Here is a 23,881-nt window from a genome sequence, read left to right as displayed (position 1 = left end):
ACGTTTCTGCAATGCTTAGCAAAATGAGACCTTTGGACACAACCACAATACAAACACATTAGAAAGAGTTAAAACAGACTGAGGACTTGGACAATTGGACACCTCAAGAGGAAAAAAAGGTCTAGACCGCACCCAAATAAACAGTTAAACCAACTGATAGTGTGCTATCTTATTTTGCTATAAGAATATAATGGGTAATGATCTTTTATGAAAGCCTGTAATGCAATGAACTTAATAGTCATTACAAGATATGCATACAGGTTAGAGTTACGGAAGTATGTGATTGTACATATAAAAACTGTAATTTTAACTGTGGTGCCACTTCAGTATCACCTCACAACAGGACAGTGAAGCAATCAGGCAGGCTGAGACTACCTCTCCACCCATCTGAGACTGTCTTCAAGCACATAGCCATTGTCCAAGTCCAGGAAAAAAAAAACAATGAGGAACCATCAACGCAAAATGGGAACAGCGTGAAACTGAAAAGAAAACCAGAGTCTTTGAAAAATGAAGAACATCCAGAACTTGGGGACAGTCTCAAGGTGGGGGCTGTCCATGGACGCTGGAACCCTCCTATAGCTAGGGGATATAGTAAGAAGCTGTTTTAAGGCAAAGGGTAACTCTTATTAGAAGAGATATTTTTTTCTCTAATATGAAAGTGTAAAGCCTGAAGCTGCATCTTTAGGTTTATTTTCTGTGTGCTTTCCCTTATTTCATCTTTGAGTCTGGGCTTTTTCTATGAAACAAACTTTTTATTTTTATCCAAACTGTTTTAGTGCAAACTGTACGGAGAGTGTGTGTGCCAAAGTGCATTTATGGGGGTGGGGAGGGAGCTGATTTCACACCTTCGGGGGTGAGGAGCCAGAGGGGGGGCAATCTGAGTGTCTGGTAATTAAGAACTCTGGGAGACCTGGGATTGGAAGTGCTGTTGATGTTACCCTGCAAAATAACTAAACTAGCGAGAGCCAGGGTGAGACCTTGTACTTGTGGGCAGGATACTGGTGTCAGGCAATTGAACCACAGCTGCACAGCATAAGAGACCCCAAAGTTACATGACATGTGGTAACAGAACCCATTTCTGGTCTGTGTGGAGCCCACAATATCACATGACGCCATTACAGTTCAATTGACACAGCTGCATAAAGATAAACAAATAGAATATTTAATTTATCTCCAAGATTTACTCATCCTGGCATTTGATATCTTGTATGTCTGAACAGTAATCTACACTAAACTCTGAATTCCCTGGGCAGGGATTATGGGTTCTTACTCTTGTAAAACAGAGAACACTGCTGGAGTTGAAATATAAAAACTCCACAAAGAAATTTCTTTTATTGATTTTACTGTACCACTATTTGAGTAGCCAGGGAAATAGGAAACAACGTCAAAACCCAATAGAATAGATAAGAAAATCTTTTTTTTTTTTTTTTTTTAACTGCAGTCGTGATGCTGCTACATTCAGTTACACTCATTTTCATCTTTACTTTTCCATTTATGGATACATGTTCCTATCAGTACTCTCTTAGGCATTTGCTAATGAAATGACTTCCCTGGAGTGATGTTGCCCAATAAAATTCTCTCTTGTGGGAAGCAGATATCCTAAATTTATCTTCAGAATAATACAGTCAGTGTACTCACAGAATGACTGCCGTTGAAACGAGTAGGCAGCCTCCTGCCAGGCATCTTCGGTCTGCTTGCAGTAGGATGTGACAGTTTATCTGAGGTAGCTATTACATCAAAACTTAAAAGATCTAGAAGAAGGTGAGAACACAGACCCCCTTTAAGTTCAGAAGGTTCTCAGGAAGTAGAAACAATTTTTTTTTTAAATCATCACGGAGACAAGACAACAGTACATTCAAAAGACTTTCAGCACACTGTGCTCTCAGGATATGCAAGAAATAACTGTCATACACTTTTAGTAAGTCTGGAAAACAACATTTTCATTAAAGAAACTAGAGAGAATTGGCATCTTTAAGTTAATAAAACAGTTAAAAAACAAGGAATTCAAATTCATATTCCCACCAGAACAAGAGAGGCTCAAGAGAGAAGGTGGCATGAAGCAGATTTCAAACTCAAGTGTTGAGGAAAATTCGTAGTTTTTCCTTCAAAAATATATTGCGAGACTCAGAATAGCACAATAGTTTTGAGCTATGTCAGTTTAGATCCATTTAAGAGTTTTACGGATAGTGTATTTTCCGATCTTGATACTCTTGAAATTAAGCATGTTAATCAAAATTTAATGGAACCCTAACAGAAGAACCAATGTAGAATGTTTTAAGTTACTACTAAGGGTCTCAAGGGGCATGATAAAATAGGTGGCATACATTCACTCATGTTAAATCTGCTTAAATGTGTACATCAAGTTGTAAAAATGGCTCCTGTTAGCTCTCACCTACAATTCCAGCAGGCTTTATATGTACAATAAATAACTTGTCTACAGACAAGCTGCAAGTGTCCGAGAGCTTTGTAGTCTGAGAGCTTTCTAAATGTTTCATTTATTTTCACTTTCTGTTAGTTTAGACATCTTTTCATGTTAGGTGAGAATCTGCCTGTGCTTGTGACACTACATAAAGAACCTGGTAATTTAAGTATTGTTTCCCTGCATTCTTTGACTCCTCCTTGCTCCTTGAGATAAGGTCAATTATTTACACCCCAGGGACACAAATACCCATTAGGACAAAACCACCATTTACGGTATGAGTAAATGATTTTAGAGAGATAAAAAATTTAAGTAATTAAAGCTAGTTTAACCACTTTGTGGCTACAGCTTAATTAACTTCAGTTTACCCATTTGTAAAATAGTTAACAATACCTACCAATCTGAAAAGATTGTAAATATTTTACAATTGTTAACCAATTAAAGATTGGTAGTCAGGCTTAAGTGTTCATAAAGCACTTAAACATCATTACTTTCATAATACATGACATAATATTGTGATATTTTAATTTGTAAGATATCTGCATAATACATACTGACTTCCATTTTAGTTAAAATTTACCATCTGTTAACGTTTATCTCTACAGTCAAATCTTGATATGGACTTGAATGCAAATCAATACACACTCCGTGTTATTGGTTCCGCATTATAAATCATAATGCATTTGGCAGAAGTTATATCGATCAGCAGCTAATATTTAACTTCATTCCCTATTTATTACATTATCCTTCCAGGTTTCCTCATCAATCTTCAAGCTCTAAGTAGCATAGAAATCACAGATGGAAAACACGTATTGGGGTCATCTGGTCAGTCCTTCCATACTACGTTAGTGTTTTATCCAGGAGAGTTTCATATGGCTCAAGTGATGGGGCTTTCATAGACTTGAGATCTCACTATTAGAAGTTCCATTACATTTAGCTACACATCTTTGTATATCCTTAAGAAATTTTGCTTCCTCCTTGGCGATTACACCTTTCAGCTATCTTGACATTTTGCTTCCTCCTTGGCGATTACACCTTTCAGCTATCTCAACATGCCTATCTTCCTTTTAGTTGTCGTTTAGCTAAACTGGACAAACTCTACTAAGGGATTTTTAAGGGCACCTATCACCCTTTGTAAACGTGTATTAATGCTGGCAACAGAAGGGAAAAGTAGATGTAAAGGGAACGGAGATGAGTGGAGAGAAATGGAAGGAGAAATTGGAGAGGTGAGGAAAGGACAGAGTAATGGGTATAAGAAGACGGATGCTGAGGGCAGTTTGAGAAGAAAAGGACGGCCACAAGATAAAAAAGGTTATTGTAATCAGGTACAACACAGTATACAATTTGTTAAATGTCCTGCAGTAGCTATCAAGCAGATACCCTCATATTCTTAATGGTCCACCTAATCTCAGAACAGAAACCTGTGTTAAAAAGTAAACCTGGGCCTCCATTAGCTATGTATTAAGAGTAATAATGAGGATGATAAAAGGAAAAAAAGACTAAAATATGGTATTTATATATTCTGCCTGTCTCAGGAAGGTTCCTTTCATCTGTGGTAGCAGCAGGAAGGAGGAACCATGTAGCAGTAAGCTTAAAGAGGTGCACAAACTGAATTACTTCATACATTGTAAAGGATGCCAGCCTCTCTCTCATGGTTGAGTCACATGCCAGGCGCTCAAGTTTTAAGAGACCCATATATTCAGAGAGAGCAATGTTTCATTAAGACTTGGGAAATACAGAGTCCAAGGCTGCACCTGTTGCCTGTGGTACATTATGGAAGTACTGGGATGATTCGTAGAACTGTTTCTTTGCTTTAAGACTGCAAACTCTTTGGGACAGACTGTTACACCTCAGTAAAGTGCAAAGTGTAACATAGTGCTATCAGAATACAAATAATAAAGGGAGCTCTCTATTCATTTCTTCCTTACATCTTTTCTTTCTTGTTGGCTTAATATTGGGAATAGAGTGTGATTACTTGATGCAAGTCTGTAGGAAAGACTACAGGTATTGACAGCATCCCAGCTGAACTGATGAAATTCGGAGAAGAAATAGTAATAGATGTACTCACCAAGATCTGCAACAAGATCTGGCAGACTGGTGAGTGGCCCTCAACGTGGACACAGTCACTGGTCATCACTCTGCCAAAGAAAGGCAACCTGCAATTGTGTCAAAATTACCGGACTATAAGCTTAATTAGCCATCCTAGCAAAGTGATGTAAAAAGTCATATTGAAGCCACCAGCGGAGAATATCATCGCTGAAGAACAGGTTGACTTTCATGCTGGAAGTACCATCACAGAACAGATTTTCAACCTTCTTGTTCTATGTGAGAAGTTCTTACACCATTAGCAGGACATCTACCACATCTTTATTGACTTCAAAAAGGCATTTGAAAGAGTATGGCATGAAACTCTTGGGCAACCATGAAGTAGTACAATGTTGGTCGTAAGCTTATTCTTACCATTAAACAACTGTATGCCAAGGCCAGCAGTGCAGTTCTCATCAATGGCACAAGAGGAGGGTGGGTTTGCACCACTGCTGGAGTCCAGAAAGGCTGCCTTCTTTCGCCCACACTGTTCAACATCTACTTGGCAGCATAACGACTGATGCCCTAGAAGATCACATACGCACAGTCAGCATTAGGGGGTGAACCATCTCAAATCTTCGGTTCGCTGATGACACTGTCAGCCTAGCAGGCAGTGAAGATGAACTTGCCAAACTTGTGAAACAATTGGCTGAAACCTCCGCAAAATACGGCATGGAAATTAGTGCAGAGAAAACCAAGCTGATGACAAACAAACGTGATGGGATCAGCTCACATATAACTGTCAGTGGACAAGAGCTGGAGACAGTGAAACAGTTCAAGTATTTGTGGGCAATCACTGATGAAGGATCCAAAGCAGAAATTCTGGCAAGAACTGTGCAAACAGCAGCAGTGGCAAAGCTGAAGCCAATCTGGAGGAATAAGAACATGTTCCCGGAATCCAAACTGAAACTGCCTCATGCATTGGTCATCTCCATTTTTCTGTATGCATGTGAGACACGGACCCTTACGGCAGAACTTGAACAGAAAATACAGGTAATAGAGATGAGATACTTCTGTAAAATCCGGGGCATCTCCTACTTTGACCACATCACTAATGAAGAGGTCCGCATCATCACCACCCAATGCGCTGGGTCATATGAACACTTCCTGATGACCGTGAAGAAGTGCAAGCTGAAGTGGTACGGCCATGTAACAAGATGTTCTGGAATACCCAAGATCCTCCTCCAAGGGACAGTACGGGGAAGAGAAGAAGAGGTAGACAGAAGAAGAGATGGACTGATAACACAGAAGAGTTGACAGGAATGAACTTTGCGGACACTCAAGCACTGACACACAATCGTCAGAGGTGGAGACAATTGGATGATTGCTCATCAGTGATGATGCCCCAATGCGGTTATGGGAGTGATGATGATGATGACGACGACTTGATGAAAGAGGTTTCATTTACCTTTGTATAATATTCCCTATAATGGGTGAATCCTGAGCCCCATGGAAGCGAATAGGAGTTTGATGGGCTGCAAGACAGCCAAAATTTCACCTATTCTGTATCAGGTTTAATTGTAAATGAATTGTTCACTTATTTATCAAGGACCTTTTTCCAGTTACTATGTGGGCTTTTAAGACTTCATCTACCAAAATGAGTACTATCGTGCTAAAAAAGAGCTCTAATTTTCATACATCTCCTGGATCAAAGAAAAGTTGAAGGCTGAGACATATTGCCAAAGAGACCAGACGGTTCAATTAACCTCAGGCGGTTGTGATAGAGAAAGCAGCCTATTGAGATCACCTACCACCACCTAAATCTGGAGCTGTACATTATAGCAGGGTCATGAGCAAATTGGGAAAAGCATATAATACAACAGAAAAAGATTCAGCCAGTCAAAAAAAGGTAGTCAACAATGTATGTGGCAGAAATGGTGAATTTTGGTAGTGAAAGTGTCCAGTGGTCTGGCATATACTATTTCCGTTTGTCTGAAGAACTACAGGGCACAACAAAAACATGAGACGTGAATGAAGAAGTGAATTAATCCCCTGAAGTTGCCAGGGTTTAGCAGCTCAAAGTACTAGCTACACTGCAATTATGCTATATGAAATGAGGAAACCCAACATTCATACCATAGCAAGACAAGATAGACAGCTGTTTGCGCTGTCTTTCACCCTGTTAAGACTAAACTTCATCCCCACAAAAGATTAGAAGGCAATCATAATAAATCAGAATACTAAGACTTCAGCCACGCAAAAAACCATGAGTTTAAAGTTATTAACTATAATTAAGAATGGAGAAACAAATGGTACACGGCAAATCATTGTAAATGAAATCAGAAGAAGATTTACATCTTATGGGAGGTAATTACACTCCTTTTTAAAAACACAATATATTACAGTTTTATAGGACAAGAAGCCAACAGGGTAAATTATAAAGACTTGTTTCCAAGACTTAACATACAAGAATTAAAAAATACAAAACAAAAAAACATCAGTGTGCATAGCAGTCAGATGATATTTTGTGTGTGCAAAGATGCAGTAAAGCCATCCACCTCAGCCGCATCAGAAATGTGATCCATATTTAATGTAATCCCATTACAAAAAACTACATTTGGGGCCTCACCGACAGGTTAAATAATAGCGTGTAAATATGTGTACACTTTATGAAGTCCCATAATTTTTTTTAGAATGCATTTAAAGGTAAATACTTCTCTGCTAGCTAAGGAAAATCTGCATCCAAAACAACCAGAAAAGCATTTTAAAATAAAACCCAAATTTTAGTATATACAACTGCAAATGAAAATTAACTCTGAGCTGCTAAAAAGAAAAGGCTACGTGCATGTACTGGTATAACACACAGTGTTTGGATTTCCTTATATAATGTTATCTTACCAAAATGGAGAAGGGTAGGGTAATTTCCTGACACGTAAGAAGGGAAACATGGCAAACAGGATAGGAAACAAAATCTGGAAAGAAAAGTCAAGGAGAGGAATGTCTAGAAAAAAGATTCTGAACCAAAAAAAAAAAAATAAATATTTTACAAAGCAGGAAAAAGAAACATTTGTAGAAGGAACAGAATCGTTTCACATGTTCAGCATATTAGCATTGCCTATATTATAATATCTTCAGGTCTCAAACACACAGAATCACTTTGTTTTCAGTCTGTTACATTTTTGGTTTAACTCTCTAATCAAGAGGGGAAACTTTTACGGTCCTTTTCAAATGAATCATCAACAAGTGGTATTCAGAAGTCTTCACAAATATGATCACTGAAGTATTTATTGGTGATCTAACAGCAACAGGCATGATTTTCAGATGTGTTGAACAGCAGCGTACCATTGAGGCCAGTACCTCTGAAAAATCAGGCTCAACAAATATTGTTCATTTAAGTAATTAATCTGAGACCCTAAACTACCAGAAACAAGACTGATAGTTAAAATGGCTACAAACCAGTTAGACAGATACAAGGAACATTAGTGATTCTGATAAAACTTCATCCTCTGTGCATTCACTTCAGTGAAATCACACCAACAAGCTGGGATAACACACTAACTAGAAAAGCAAAGCTTGGGTCGTCTGACCTCAAGAGAGGACATCTCTTAGGGCTCTGTGAAGGCATGTATTGCATTTTCTATTTACCTTGACTCTTATAAGATTCATAAAATAATCTTAAAATTGCCACAGGCAACTGAAGTGTTTGACCTTACACAGCCCCAGGTTTTGTAGCATTAACAAGCCCTTCCGTAGCCGTGACGTACACACTGAAATTTCAGTAGTGTGGTTTTATAGGTTTCACTGGCATGAGTTGGGACGACTGTACTACACGCTGGCGGTAAAGCCATGAATGAGTTAGGCAGGTCATTCCAAGCAACCGTGGATAAAAGCTTTCTGCCACACTTGGCTACCAAGCACTCTGCCTGTTACGCATGTTCCATAAAACCTATTTTATGAAGGTTTGAGAGAGTCTGGAAAATATTTATTGGGACTAATTTTCCTACTCCTGTCTATATAAAATCAAGTGTCTTAGTTAAATAGGAGTTCAAACATACTGGGCTATAAAAAAGTGCAGAGGTGACTCTTGCCTGTTGTGGGGTTTCAGAAAGGGGTATCCCCCCTTGGGTGAGAAAATTCTCTCTTCTCCTCTGAAATGTGCAAAGTTTGTGGCACTTTTGTTTTTTATGGCAGCTTTTTGAAGGTGCTGGTAAATTTACAGTGTTAGAGATATTCTCACAAGGTTCAGTCGGCAGAAAGCAGATGGTGCGGATCAAACCAAGATACCTATTAAATTTATCACATTGCTTTGCGATTTAGCATATGGCTAACACATCTACATATAAGATCTTTAAGGGAACATACCAAACTTTGAGTTAACCATATCTATTTATCTTGGGTAAAACTGACACGCCTTAAGGATCAGTGTATGCGCATTTACAATACAAGATCCTGATCTTGCAACTGACTCCATGCAAGCGGTTGCCCCCAGTTCATAGGGAGGCAATTGAAGGATTGGGGCCTACCTTCATTTCAGGCTGATACAATATCACTTTTGAATGCTTGTTTCATATGAGACATTGGTGATTTAGTACTACCTAGGAAAAGTCTTTTAAATTATGTTTTTACTCTATTCTTATTCAAAATAGGCAATTAAATTTAAAAAATCTTGTGCTTTGATTTCAATATGTAAGCACAAAATGCCTACACTCCAGCCTGTGGGTAGCCTTGCTAGATAATTAAGAATATCAAGATTAAATTAGCAACAGCAAACCAACAATCTCTTTGCAGTCCACAAAACTAGAATTTCTTCAGCTCCCACAAAACTAGTTGTGCCAAATAAAAATCCACAAATCCTTGCCCAATCCCATCACCCATCCCATTTGGGTTTTATAGATCAGAATCAACTTCTTAAACTCCATCCAGAAACCAACAGGCATCCAACACAAATCCCGGAGCATTGGTGTCATGTGCTCACCACTTTCTGCCCCAGCTTCGGTATCCACATGCAGATCCCCACAGGGTGCATTGGAATTGCCTAAACTTCAAGCAACAGAAGCATGAAGGCCTGTAACATAGTCCAGGCCTAAGAGAAAGGGTTACAACTTCCTTCCCACATGGGAGGGAATAAAGCCATTCTGCTCAATTCTGTTATATAGCTGCCTAACAGCAAGGAGTTTAACAGAACTCCCAAAGTGAATGCTCAGCTGACACAAGATGGGGGACACACCTTCAATCAATGGGTGACAATCTTTGCCACATTGTCCAATTGCTTCCCCAAACATAACAATATGACCTCTGTTTCCCCTGGCCTCAGCCTGCTCACTCTTATCGAGCCCATTCACTACCATACACAGAGAAAGATAATTGCTCCCTATAGGTTGGATGAAAGGGAAGAATAGATTCAATGTCATCAGCATATTGAATGCATGTCAGTCTGTACCCAGTCTTCCCTGCAAGCTCAAATACGCACAAAAAATGATAAATGAAACCCCACATGACAGAAACATGAGGGCACAAAGCCAGCCACCCTTAACTACACTCTTAGTTCTCTCTCAAAGGAAACATGCATCCACACTAAAGAATAAACATCCATGAAATAAAAAGGCATGTCCCATCATCATCAACCCTATCCTCAAATCACTAACATTCAACAGCCACTTTCTCCGATTTATTATCACTCCACTTTCTTCTTTAAAGCCCCAGAAAATACAGGAGCCTTGCAGTGCTCCCTGAAAGTCATCAAATGCCTGCCCTGATGTACCAGTAAGATGGGGAGTATATAGAAGATCTGTCATCAAGGGGATCCTGCCACCAACTCCCTCTCTCTGAAATCTGCGTACTGTAAGCTTGAGTGCCTCTGCTGACCTACAAGGTCCTATGTCAAAACCTTATAGCCACAGTATATCTAATACTCAGCCAATGTCATCAGTGTACAGGACCTGACTGAGTGCAGTGAATTATTCTAGTCTCAGGGTGACAAAGGCAAGGATAACTGTAGGGAAGGTCTACATCTAAACAAAAACATCACATTCTCCTCACCGAAAGATGACAGAAAGACATGCTCTTGGCCACACATGCTACCTGACCATGTAGGAATAGCACAAGATCTAATACAATCCCCAAACAGGAAACCTGAGTAACAGATTTCTGACACACTTTTAAAGCAAAGGGGCTAGTATCTCAGCCATTTCATCTCCCAAACTACTAACATTAATTCCTTCTTGCCTGAAAAAAAACTTTGTTCAGTTTACGCTTATGAAAGCCCCAATCTTCACCAGATACTGGTTAAGTCCCTTCACTGTCCCAATCCAAATAAAACTGGCACATCATCTATTCTCTATATGCACAACATTTAACAAAGAAAAAACTATTTTAGAAATAACTTGGAACATATTAAGCATTTTTGTGGGTACTACTTGCAATATTCTTAGGGTGCCTTATTATACACTAAGTTATACACTAAGAGAATGACTAACTAATATCACTAATCCACTAAATATTGGAACGATCTTTACTATACAAAAGTCATGATTTCAAAGTTACATCTCAGACTCCATCAGGCACAGAAGCAAGTGCCGCACATCCTAATGGGAAACTGGAAACCTCCCCTTTCCAATGGAAAAAACTCCCATGGTTAGCCTGTAGAGCCATGAGAAAATGACCCTTACACTTGTAGTCCAAAACTGAACATTCGCCACTCCACACCTCAGTTCAGTGCAATTTGGATGGGAAGTTACACATTCTGGAAATGGAGTAATTATTTCTGTTCCGCATCTTTAAAAGGCATTCTGAGTAAAGGGTCATGTCCAAGAGGTCACCCTGGGTTGAGACCATGTGGGTTTAATCAGTGATGAGCTGCCAAAATCTTAACCGGTTCCCTATAAAACGTTCTGATTTAAGGGATGTGCCACAGAATGTATTTTTTGTACCAACAGGGTTACCATACGTCCGTATTTTCCCGTATTTTGGTTCTTAAATCGCCGTCCAGACGGCGATTTAAGAACCAAAAAACCTGACATGTCCGGGAAAATACAGATGTGTGTTAACCCTGCCTAAGGTTCTTTTTTAAAAAGATGGGCCTGAACTAGAAATGAGCTCCGTTTCACATGTGTGCGTCCCCCACCACTCCCTGGGGGTGAACTAGGGTGACCAGATGTCCTGATTTTATAGGGACAGTCCCAATTTTGGGGTCTTTTTCTTATATAGGCTCCTATTACCCCCCACCCCCATCCTGATTTTTCACACTTGCTGTCTGGTCACCCTAGGGTGTGCACATGTGTGGGTCCCCAGCTGCTCCCTGCCCCCCTCACTGAAGCAAGTATGCAGGGTTACTGCCCTGGGAACTGCAGGGCACCAGTGGAAGTGGGGCCAGCTGCAGACAGGGGCGTGGGGCAGGGCTAGCTGGAGGCAGGGCAGGGGGTTGCGGGCCTGGCTGGAAGCAGGGGCTGGCTGCAGGCAGGGCACGGGGTGTGGGGCTGGCTGGCTTCAGGCAGGGCTGCAGGGGGGTGTGGCAAGGGTTGGCTGGAGACGGGGGGTGTGGGGCTGGCTAGCTTCCGGCAGGGGGGTGCATGCTGCAGGGGCTGGCTGCAGGCAGGGCAAGGGCTGACTGGAGGTAGGGACTGGCTGCAGGCAGGTCGGGGGGGTGTGGGGCTGGCTAGCTTTGGGCAGGGGGGTGCGTGCCGCAGGGGTTGGCTGGAGACAGAGCAGGGGATGCAGCAGAGACTGGCTGAGGGCAGGGGTTGCGGGGCTGGCTGGAGGCAGGGCAGGGCAGGTGGTGCGGGGCTGGCTGGAAGCAGGGTGGTGGGTTCTCACGGGGAGAGTGGCTCAGAGCAGCCCAAACAGCAGGACGCTGCCCAGGCCAAGCAGAGCAGCCAGGGACCCACCAGGCAGCAGCAGGAGCCCCAGGGCCAGGGGAGCAGCAGCAGCAACAGGGCTTGTGTCCAGGGCCAGGTGGCAGCCCATATGGCTCCTGCAGTGCAGCGCCCCCGGCGGCCGGAGGAGGAATTACATCACTTCCCGGCCAGAGACCATCAAAGCCTCAGCGCCCCCTGCAGGAAAGCAGGTTAACAACCGGTTCTAAAACTGCTTGAAAATTTAACAACCAGCGGTTGTTAATTTCCCGCGAACCGGCTCCAGCTCACTACTGGGTTTAATGCACTAGAAAATTTCACATTTAGAGGCCAGTGCTAAAAATTGGTATAAGTCAGATGTATGGAAGAATTGTGTGTTCTCAAAACTAGTCCCCCCCATGAAGATTTGCACAAGATCACAAAAGTCACCATCCAGTTTTTTTTTTAATAATAGAATCATAGACTATCAGGGTTGGAAGGGACCTCAGGAGGTCATCTAGTCCAACCCCCTGGCTCAAAGCAGGACCAATCCCCAATTTTTGCCCCAGATCCCTAAATGGCCCCCTCAAGGATTGAACTCACAACCCTGGGTTTAGCTTTAACAGAACAGGCAACCTTTGAATAGGAGGCACACGCAGGATTGAGATCACAGTAATGTTATTGACAAGGAAGGAATATATTAGTAGCAGTTATATGGGGAGAGCTTGCATAGCATCTGTCCAGAATGTTGCTGGTTCTGGGCAATACTTAAAGTTCTCATTAGACAGGGATAGAATTGTAAGTCAGATGTCAGATTAAGATCAAGGTGCATCTAGCAAGAGTTACTTCACTTTCATCAGCACCAAATACTGAAATTCACAAAATACAATCTCTCTCTTTCAAAATTGTAAAGCACTAATGAAGGAGTTAGCCACAAAAGTTGTCAACTAGACTCCACGAAACTATAAATGAATGTTATGAATATTAGTAAAAATATTTAAATAGGTTCATTAAGTTATTCTATGCACAAAAACAGCAGGAAGGTGCACAGAAAATGACAGTGAGAAAAAAAAGGAATCTTTTTATAAAGGTAAGGGAGGTCAGGCAATGACAAAAATATCCTTTTAATTGAAAAAAGAAAGCCATTATATAGGTGTTCGTTTTTCTAGCTAACCCAATACAAAGTAAGGCGTTATCAGTTCTCTGCATATTAGCCTGATAAACACTGTACATTATTTTTCCCAGTTACACAAAAGAGCTATCAGCAGTATTTAAAAAATTGTATACCCTACCTAACACATGTAACTGTTCTTGCACTAAATATTAACACGTGTATACTCCAATAAAAGAGTTTATTCTAATACCATGAGAGTATCCCAGTCCAAATAGGAAAGGCTCAGAAAAGCTCTCCAGTACAGTATTTTCATTTGTTTTTCATCTTACCTGGTTCTTTATAGCTCTTTACTGCAACTGAATCTACCTCTACTGATTTTGGTCTAAGTGGTAAATGTTCAGAGTCTAACTTTGGTTTTATTAGTGGCTCAATTTCAGACTTCGGTCGAAGGGAAACTACTTCCCCATTAGATCTGTAAAGAAATAAACAGGCAGTCTGAATTTGAAACAAGTCATAATTCAAACGTATTAAGAGTTAAAAGCAGAGGGGAAAATGTCTGTTTCCTGTTCTTTAAGCATTTAGATTTAAAAATTTCACAGACTGACTCTCACACCAAGACAGACAAATAAAATCAATGTTGTGCTATTCATAAACATATTTACTTCTGTTAGGACTCTTATGGACAAAAATCTGCCCTCCAGATATGTGCAGGGCTTTCAGTAGGAGTTCCACATGCATACTTCAAAACATTATCTGGTAATATTTTATCACCGTTTAGGCACACTGTATGAACAAATCTAACCCTTTGCAAAAAAAATGCTATAGTGCAATGCAACAAAACAAAAGACAAGAAGGTTGAACACCACCTTCAACAATATCTCCACTTCAGAAACATTCACAGGTGAAGTATGAAGGGTCCATTGCCCTCAAATTTTTTTATTAAAAGCATTCTTAATGGATCATAATGGGTGGTTACATTTAGTTAAATATCCTGTATAGATGGCCCTTATTCTAGCATTGGATAGTCTCTCTGCACCCTTTATTACTGTTCTGGCAGTGAAAGACTCCTAGATTTTCCTGCATCCTAGATCCAAAAGTGAACAGATGAGCCATTCCTTTGCCACTCTTTTAGCTGCATCTTGCAGCTGAAGGTAAAAGTTACTTTGTTTAGGAAGCTGTGTGAATTGAACAGTTTGACAGGTTAAATGTTGGTTATTAAGTTCCCTTTCCTCTAAAATGTGGCTCTATACTCATTTCCCCACTTTTCTACATGGGGATTATTATTGCAGCAGGGTTGCCTTCTCTTCTCCCATCCACTCAGGATAGTGTCAAATACTGAACAGCTGTGGATGTTTTCAGTCAAATATTGAGCAGCTGTGGACGTTTTCAGTCATAAGAACATTAAAATTCTCTGGCCACAATTTATTATTTGTCTATATCTATATCTCCCCTTTGGAATTCTGTTCCATAACATATTCCAATATGTTAACTGTTACCCAAATTGAAAAACATTTCTGTTGTATACTTCTCTACCTATAAAACAATAAATCTTGAAGTGTGCTGAAATATGAAGTCAATACCTAGCCAAGAATGGGTGGCCCTCTGTAGATTAACAGTATGGAGCTGCACTCTTGGATTGCACATGCACCTGCTGCATGAAAGCCAGAGCGCTCAAAGGGGTAACCATTGGGAACCTGTACATGCAGTCTCACAGAATCAAACCTTCAGTGTGAGGTTATGTACGGAGCTGTGGCCTACACGTCTGTTAGTTTCTTCCACCATTTGGAATCTACAGCACAGAAGCGTGGTGAATGGGGATCTACACTGACAATCCACTCAAAGAATCGATTCTTAAAACTGGCTAGTAATCTCTCTTCAAGATCTCCATTCTTGAGAGATTAATTGCTACTGCGAGGAGTCAGGTTTGAAGAGAACTAGTTGAACAATGATTATAGCACTGCTGTCCTGAACGGAGCATCAGCTCCCGTGATGTGCAAAGAAAATGGCAATAGTGCATGAATAATGCACAGTATGGCTAGATACCAAGAGAAGAGTGACCTGTCCCAGGCATCTTATGCCTTATCTACATTTACAGTAGTGTGTCGAGTACAGACACAACACAGGAGCTACTTGCCATAGTGAAAGCAGGCCGAGCTCACGCCTGTCACTGTGCTGTGTAACCACATGCAGCAGTGAAATGCTCCAACGAGCGGGGATGGAGACCAGTGGAAAAGACTCCAGCAGCTCCCCGCTGCCACAGCCTTTCACTGCAGCAGAAAAGGCTCTAGCAGGGAGGAAGCAACAGGAGCCTTTCCACACTGTCAGACTTTCCCGCTGCCTCTCCCTGCCAGAACCTTTTCCTGACACAGGGAAAGGCACTAGCCATGGATCACTACATTGCTAAAAGTAGCAGTGTAGACATGGGAGGCACTGCTTGGGTGTGCAGACAGCTATGTAGGGTATATACCTTAGGGCACTTTACTTGCCTAAGCTGTGCCTCACTATCTACACTGCTATTTATACCCGTGCTAGCTGGGTGTGCAGTGTCTGTTCTCTGCATGCCACCATAAGTGTAGATGTATCTTCAGAAAGGATGCTGGAGACAGCCCATCTCCTGCAAGACTTAAAATTGTTCAAAAAAGATCACATTACTTTTTGGTTTGGTTATAATGGGACACACTCTCCTTACACTGAAAAAAGAGCTGATTGGTTTTTATTCAAACTGACAAAAAAATGTCACCTCATCAGGCAGAGACCAGGCATGGAAAAACTTCAGTCTGAAAAAATAAAACTTCAGAAAGTTGTCAGTGACTAAAATCAGGGGACAGAATAGAAGCTAAATTCAACTTTAATACTAGTGGTTGGAAACCAGGGTTAGAACAGAGGCAGAAACGCAACTTCAACAATAGTGGCTGCTGTTACTCTGTTATAATATGAACTATGAAGGGAAGACAGAGAATTTAAATCCACTCAAGCAGCTGAAAAGAACTGAGGAATCTTGGAGATTCAGATCCTTATATGATCTCACTCACATGTTCCCAATGGTCACTACTTTTCTAAAGGACAATGGTTTCAACAGCGAGGGCATGCGTGCTCCAGGAGTGGGGATTTATACTGACAATACTTAAGTGAGAAATCTGGTCATTTACACAGTGATGTGTGGCTCTCTCCAATGTGGTAATTAATTTCTTAAGTGTAACGCCCACAGGCTCCTCTACCCAGCATATCACAGACCACCACTAGTGACTCATTTCCTGTGGCCATAACTTACACAGAATGCAGCAGCTTAAAACTTGCACTGCGTTTGATGATTCAGAAGTGCATAATTTCACACAGAATGCAGGTCACGGTGCAAGGTTCCCTCTTATCTGATTCAAGTAAAATGTCACTTGACAATTAGAAAATTAACAGAAGGTAAAGCTGATCACCACCCACAGAATTTCTGAAGCACAGATAAGTATAGGGCACTGTGTATCCTTATGACATATTCACCTTCAGATTAATTAAGGTTCATAGTTTAGCAATGAAGCACATGCAAACATAAACTAATGAAATCTATTTACTACGTTGGATTAAAATTAAATACAAATATACTCACTTAGACACAGGTGATGGTAAAACTGGTTTATCTGGTCGTTTTGGATGCAGAAGCCCAGCTCTAAATACATTATTAGTCTTGCTTGGAGGAACAGGCTTTTTGGGTGGTACCTGGGGAGCTACTGGCTTAGAAGGCTTCTGATCCAGAGCTGCTTTTTCATCTTACAAAATAAGGCACAAAAACATTTTTAGATACATTAATTTATCTAGGACACTTTGCTCCTCTAATTATGACTGGCATTTCATCATAGTGGCTGCTATCAGAATGATTTCCCTGAAGATTTCATGCTGCATCACTTTGAGATATATTTAGATAAAAGTAAAAAGAGGAAATGTGCATACAAACTGTACACTTGGACACAAGAAATGTGGTTAGCATAAACACTTAATGCAACTTCTTCAGTGACATTCCTGGTAATAGGTCACTGATTCATTAGTGCACTGCAGACAACAGCTTAGTCAGTCACACACACAAGAATTCCTGCTGTACCTCTAATGCCTTCCCCTCATATCAATTCATTACATCTACTACTAAAGATATAGATGTTTATCCCTGTTTCTTTTACACATGCATCACAGAGCAGGAGTGATCTCTAGATGATGACTTCCTTGTGCATTTAGATTCAAATTCTGTAGATTAAGGACCTTGTCTTCCTATGTGCACACTGGTAGTACTAACTGAATACAAAACAAATGTATGAAAGTTAAACAGGACAACTAAAACTTCCACTGTTTCATCGCCATATGATCCATTTGCTCAGATTTGGTCAATTAACGATGGAAAACACACATTTGTAATACTTAGTACTTCATGGGGTACTTCTATTTTCAAACCACTGTACAATCATTAAACCAACAATCCTCCCATCCACTCAGGATAGTGTCAAATACTGAACAGCTGTGGATGTTTTCAAACCTGTGAAATTAGGTAAGCATTATTCCCTCTCTGTAGCTGGCAAAAGGCAGAGATACAGGGTGTGTTTACACTGCAATTGGAAGCGTAACTGCAGCTTGTGCAGACATACTAGAGCTAGTTTTAACCTCACTAGCTCAGGTACCAGTAGCAGTGAAGCCACGGCATGGCAGGCTTCAGCACAGGACTGCAAGCCGAGTTATTACCCAGGGTTCTAGACAGGCTTGCACAGCATACGCTGGAGCCTGTGCTGCAGCAGCTTCACTGCTATCAGTACCTGATCAAGCTAGATTAAACCTAGCTCAGGTATGTCTACAAGAGCTGCGTTCAAACCCCATGAATGCAGTTTCCACATACCTTAAGTGACTTGTTGAAGCCTATAAAGAGGACTAAAGTTAGGAGTTCTTGATTCCTTGCACAAGGCTGAATCACAGTGGCTTGGTAGAGCAGAGGAACGTCTCTTGCTTTATATGCAAGTGGTCAGAAGTTCAAACCCTATATAAAAACGTATCTGAGGAAACAGGCTCCAGTGGTTAAGGTGCTAGTCTAAAATTTGGGAGAGTCAGGTTCAATTCCCCGTTGTGTCACAGACTGTGTGACCTTTGGCAAGTCACTTAGCTTCTCTCTGTCTCAGTTCCCCCAGCTGAAAAATGGGGACAGTAGCATTCAGTAACAGTCGTACCTCAACAGGGATGCGTGAGGATAAACACATTGAAGATTGTGAAGTGTTTAGGTGAGATACCACCTATGACAGAATCTACTACAAGTACTGCCTTATTGCAATTTCTGAAGGCCTGAGATACTAGAATTCAAAGATATGAAGCATACCAGTAAATCAGTGAAAAGGCTCAGTTTATTGGAATCATGTCTCCAGCAGCGCTTTTTTGGTATTGGGCTGGAGTAACTGATATAATGAGACAATACACAATTTTGCCACTTGGTGCTGCTAAATGATAAATACAGAATTATGAGATTTAGTGTTGTGTAAAAAGTCTTTTTAATTGATTTGTCTTTTTCTGGTCTATGTATACTGGCTGGCTGACCAATTTTAAACTTTAAAAATTACAAATACATGTGATACGAGTGGAGAAAGGAAGCATAAGTTCTACAATGCTGCATTCAGCCAATATCAGTCACCAAACTGGATCAATAATTTTGTATTTAAAAAAGAAAAAACGATAAACAATTAAATATTTACATATGAATTACAGTCAACTATTCTGACATTTTTGCTTTTATTATGTGATATTCCTCAATGTCTAGAATGCTATCTGAACTTTTTTCCACAAAACAAAACCTAAATATGAAGGCTATCACAAACCAAGAAAAAAAAATCATTACTAAATACTTTAAACTGTTTACCACAGATCACCACATCATAGGGATCAGTCACTTTTGCTATACAAAGATATAGCACTCTGTACTCTAACAACTATTCTGGAGTTAATAAACAATGAAAAAGATACTAAAAGTTGGCTAAAAGATAATGCTACATAATGGAAAGGAAAATACCATACTGATTACATTTACTAAGAGCAAAAAGTTACCACGGCTAACTAATGTCATTAAACATCCTTTCAACAGTCATATAAAAATACTGCTTATATAAAAGAGCAGCTAACCAATTCTTGTCCAATTATGGACAAACTTGGGCTATAACAAGCCTAATTAGTCTCTCATAATAAGGTTTATAATTTCATATTACGATTAGCTAATAATTTTAACAGGACTAATTCCACCACAATTTAATATTTTATTAAAATGATTAGCAGTATTTGTACATGTTTTCAGGAGAGGTAGAAAAGGCATATATAAATGGAAGTTTATTTCAAGCAAAACACCACTACTATTTATCTTCACAGATTTTAATGCCAGAAGGGACCATTATGATAATCTAGTCTGAACTCCTGCATAACACAGACCTTAGAATTTCACCCATTTTATACAGTTCAGCAGAAAGCTCTGCATTTAATTTTCCATTTTTAAAAATGCAGAATTTCCCAGAATTTGATGTTATATATAATTTGCTTCTTGGCCTGTTATTCTGCTGCTAGTAGTCTGTTTAATTTAATAGTGTTAACAGTATTAACTTAAACCAGGGGTCTCAAACATGCGGCCTTGGGGTTATTTTCTGTGGCCCACCAGCTCCCTGCGGCACCCCTGCCCCCCACAGGTTTCCCGTTCCCGGCCAATGGGAGCTTCGGGGAAGGTACCTGGAGGAGCGGCCAGGGCAACACACAGACCCCTGTGCCCCTCCTCCCCCAGGTCCTGGCCACTTCCCGGAGTGGTGCGGGGGCAGGGCAGGGCAGGCCACCTGCCCTGCCCCTGGTGCGCACCGGGCTGGACTCTGCCCCCGAACCCCTCCTGCAGCCGAACCCTGTGCCCTGAGACCCCTGCCGCACCCCTTCCCCCTGCCCTGAGCCCCCTGCTGCACCCCGCACCCCTCCTGTACCTCAACCCCCTGCCCTGAGCAGCCTGCTGCACTCTGCATCCTGACCCCCTGCTCTGAGCCCCCTGCTGCACCCCACACCCCCTCATGCGCCCTCTGGGGGCAGGGAGGGGGCAGAGTTGGGGTGGGGATTTCAGGGAAGGGGTTGGAAAGGGGGCAGGGAAGGGGTGGGAAGAGGCGGGGTAGGGGCGGGGCCTCACAGAAGGGGTGGAGTGGGGGCAGGGCAGGGGCAGCACGGAGGGTGGGGGGACAGGTGGTCAGTGGCGCGGTCCTCAGGCCAATGTATTAGTCCTCATGTGGCCCTCATGGTCATTTGAGTTTGAGACCCTTGACTTGAAAAAATGAATACTTTGTCTTGATACTGTTTAAGTTTATATTAGCAGCCAAACGGACCAAATTCAGCCCTTGTGTCAGTCTACTGACTTCAATTAGTTGGAGAAGGAAGAAGGTGGTCCAATGAAAAGAAACAATGTGTTCTCTAATAATATTCAGACACAAGATGGCTCCCTAAACACACACATGCATATGGATTACTCCCAAGAATATATGTAGTTTACATAGCAGGTTATTAAAAATTTGTGCAGAAAGGCCAAAACTCAAATGGAGCTGGTTTACTCTTAATCATGCATCTGAAAATGCTGTCCTGAACACATTCTATGGCCAATGTTCATTGGCTGCATTACAAAGTATCTTTATAGAATATGGCCAAACTGTTATAACAATAGCATTTTTTCTTTCAAGTCCTATAAAGTGGATAAACTCAGAGAAAGAAATGGCAATGTGTCAGAAGTTTTCTCTTTATCATAATAAAAGCAAATTCTGTACAGACCATTAGTTCCTTGTTCAATTTTTCCAAATACAAAAGGGAGCATTTTAGAAACATTACATTTGATTCAGACCATTAACCATTTTTTTTAAGTGATAGTTCTGAGGCTTTCAAATCTTGAAATGTAGTGTGAGTAAATTAGCAAACTTCTCTACAGTTAGTGAAAATGGAAATACTGAAAGATAAAATCTGGACGAAGACTGAATGGTTTAGGTGTTTACAGGACAGGAGATTTTCACTTCTAAAAAGTCTAGAATCACAATATCTCCTCTACAGATTAATAACATTAGTACAACGTTGTAGATACACTTTTGGCGTTTTTTCCAAACAAAAACTTTCAGTTGAAGCCATTCACGTTTGGTGAAACATTCTCTGTAAGAGCAGGAACTGACATTTACAAAATATTTATTTAATAAATGTCCATTGTTATCCAGAATTACAGCACCACATTTATTACAAAATTGCATTTAAGCAAATTATTAAAACCGCAACTAGGTCATTATAAACTGTCAAATTGACTGCAATTTCCAGATTAAGAAAATGACTCTGCAAAAGCAATTAAGTGTTATCATAACGTACAATATGTAGATTTAAATGTAGACATACACTAAACTAAAAACCTTAACATACTTGAATAGTTTTACAAACAATTATGATAGCATACAACAATAAGTAATAACTTTTCCCATATGAGTATTTTATTTACTTAAAACAAAATAACTAAATATTGTGTAGTTCTTTTATATGATCTCAATTTAATTTCAATGTGAAGAAAACTGGTCTCACCTTTTTCTTCAGGTCTAGAAGAAAGAAACTTCTTCTCTCCTATTGGAAGTTCAGGCTTAGGAGCTGAATATAAAAACAAAACAGGACACATTTCTCAAGCAACTGTAATTATCCTAGTCATTCACTAAAAATATAACCTGCGATTATTTGTATTTATACTGTTCCTTCTAGCCAAGGATCGTAATGTACTGTATAACCATTCATTTAAACTCAAAGATGTGAGGAAGTATTAAAATATTTCTAAACTAAGATTCAGAACTAGGTTCTGTTAGATGTGTCAAACAAAATACATAGTAGGATACATAGTGTCACCGGCATGAATTTGGGGTTGCTGTACGGTACTGCTCAGAAATGCAAAGCTACTTTTGAGTCTAGAAAGTCATCTTTAACACTTGCCATACCACACCACAGTGAATGTGGAGCATAACACGTCTGTATGCAGTACACTAAAATTAGAAAACCTTGCCTTCATGACTGAATAAAATGAGTTGTTTCTAAACTCTCATTGTATTTATGAAGCTTCTAGAGCAGTGACTTTTGTTGGTTTTTATGCTCAAAGTTTGTCAGTACATTTATCAGCATGAATCTTTTACATACCTAGACTTTTAACAGGAGGTGGTGGCTTCTTTGGCTTCTGCAAAGAGGATAAAGAGTCAATATATTTTATAGAAAAAAGATAGGCATCCACTTATCAGTAGACCTCAAAGTACTTTACAAACAAGTTCAGGATCATCCCCATTTTACAGATCGGGAAACTGAGGCACAGAGCGATGAACTACCTTATCCAAGGTCACCGAGCAGGTATCCTGAGTCCCATTCCATTGCTCAAGAAATTACAGAAAATCCTTCTTGCACAGACAGCCAAAAATTCAAAACAAATGAAATTATGCATTTTATAGTGCCAAAGCAATTTACTTACTCATTTTAACAACTATAACTGTAGGGCAATACTAATAAACCTACATTGTATCAGGCAATATTAAAAGAATCAGATGAAATCTGGCCAAAGATTTACAAAAATGATATTTTTTAAAAAAATAAGATCAAAGAAATATTTTAATTGTTTTTTGAGTTCCAATGAAAGGGTTTTTTTAGGTGGGGAAAGCGAATAAATATTCCCTGAAGTCTTTGCACCCTAAACATCGCAGCCTGGGAACTCGAAAAACTAAACTTAAAATGACATATCTGCTTATGCACAAGCAGAGAGAAAGGTGCAGATTAAATACTGAGAAAGAATGTTTAAAAAGTTTCCTGTTTAAATATACTGCAGTATCACATACCACAGCTGAAGATTCTTGTTTTTAAAATGAGTGATTTTTAACCTGGATATTTCCCAACAAATTTTAGACTATGAAATACTGAAGTCGTGTTCTAGAACTCTTTTAAAATATAATGTTGCCCCTTTTGGACCTGAGCAGCTAGTCAAAATTTGGGGTGCTGTGGATGTTCCAGTTGGGATAGAAATTAGTGATCAACAAAACCGTAACAAAGAAATATCTGTTTACGAAGTCCTGCTTCTCCAAAGGCAGGAGGAACCAAAGTAATGGTTTCAGTTTCTTAGCTTACAGCGCCAAGCCTTGTTAGACAACGTATCTCAAACATTCTCACTAGCTTTCCCCATGGCCACACTAGGCTCAGAGGCTACCGATTGGCTAGCTTGCTTTTTGTCTCTGCTTCTCTGTTCTGCATGTTTGCTTCTTCCCCCTCTATTCCCTCCTGCCGCTGCCTGCTCACATACTACTCAGCAAAAGCCCTCTGCCCACTAAGGCTTCGTCTATACTACAGAGTTGGATGTAAGTGTCTACACTACAGTGTTGCTCCCACCAATGTAAGTTGCACACTACGTTGATCTAATAACTCCACCTCTGCAAGAGGCGTAGTACTTAGGTCGATGTAATTAGGTTGGCACAGTGTCAGTGTAGA

The 23,881-nt window shown here is 40.3% G+C and overlaps 1 protein-coding gene across 4 annotated transcripts in view; it reads right to left on the bottom strand.

Annotated features, from left to right (window-relative positions):
* The window catches only part of CD2AP (CD2 associated protein), a 158,567-nt gene that overhangs the window by 10,899 nt on the left and 123,787 nt on the right, over positions 1-23,881 (bottom strand). For 3 of the 4 annotated variants that reach the window (XM_073335810.1, XM_073335811.1, XM_073335812.1), the window contains 5 exons: positions 22,556-22,592; positions 21,959-22,021; positions 16,986-17,145; positions 13,717-13,859; positions 1,639-1,751 (listed from right to left, as the gene is read on the bottom strand). In XM_073335810.1, the coding sequence (XP_073191911.1) occupies positions 1,639-1,751; positions 13,717-13,859; positions 16,986-17,145; positions 21,959-22,021; positions 22,556-22,592 (516 nt within the window). Of the gene's footprint in view, positions 1-1,638; positions 1,752-7,342; positions 7,417-13,716; positions 13,860-16,985; positions 17,146-21,958; positions 22,022-22,555; positions 22,593-23,881 lie in introns of those variants that run through there. The other variant, XM_073335813.1, reaches the window with a different exon arrangement.

Source organism: Lepidochelys kempii, chromosome 3 (assembly GCF_965140265.1).
Source record: "Lepidochelys kempii isolate rLepKem1 chromosome 3, rLepKem1.hap2, whole genome shotgun sequence".
Taxonomy (NCBI): domain Eukaryota; kingdom Metazoa; phylum Chordata; order Testudines; family Cheloniidae; genus Lepidochelys; species Lepidochelys kempii.
The sequence above is the reverse complement of the archived record's forward strand: the minus strand, read 5'-3'. Positions and strand labels throughout refer to the sequence as shown.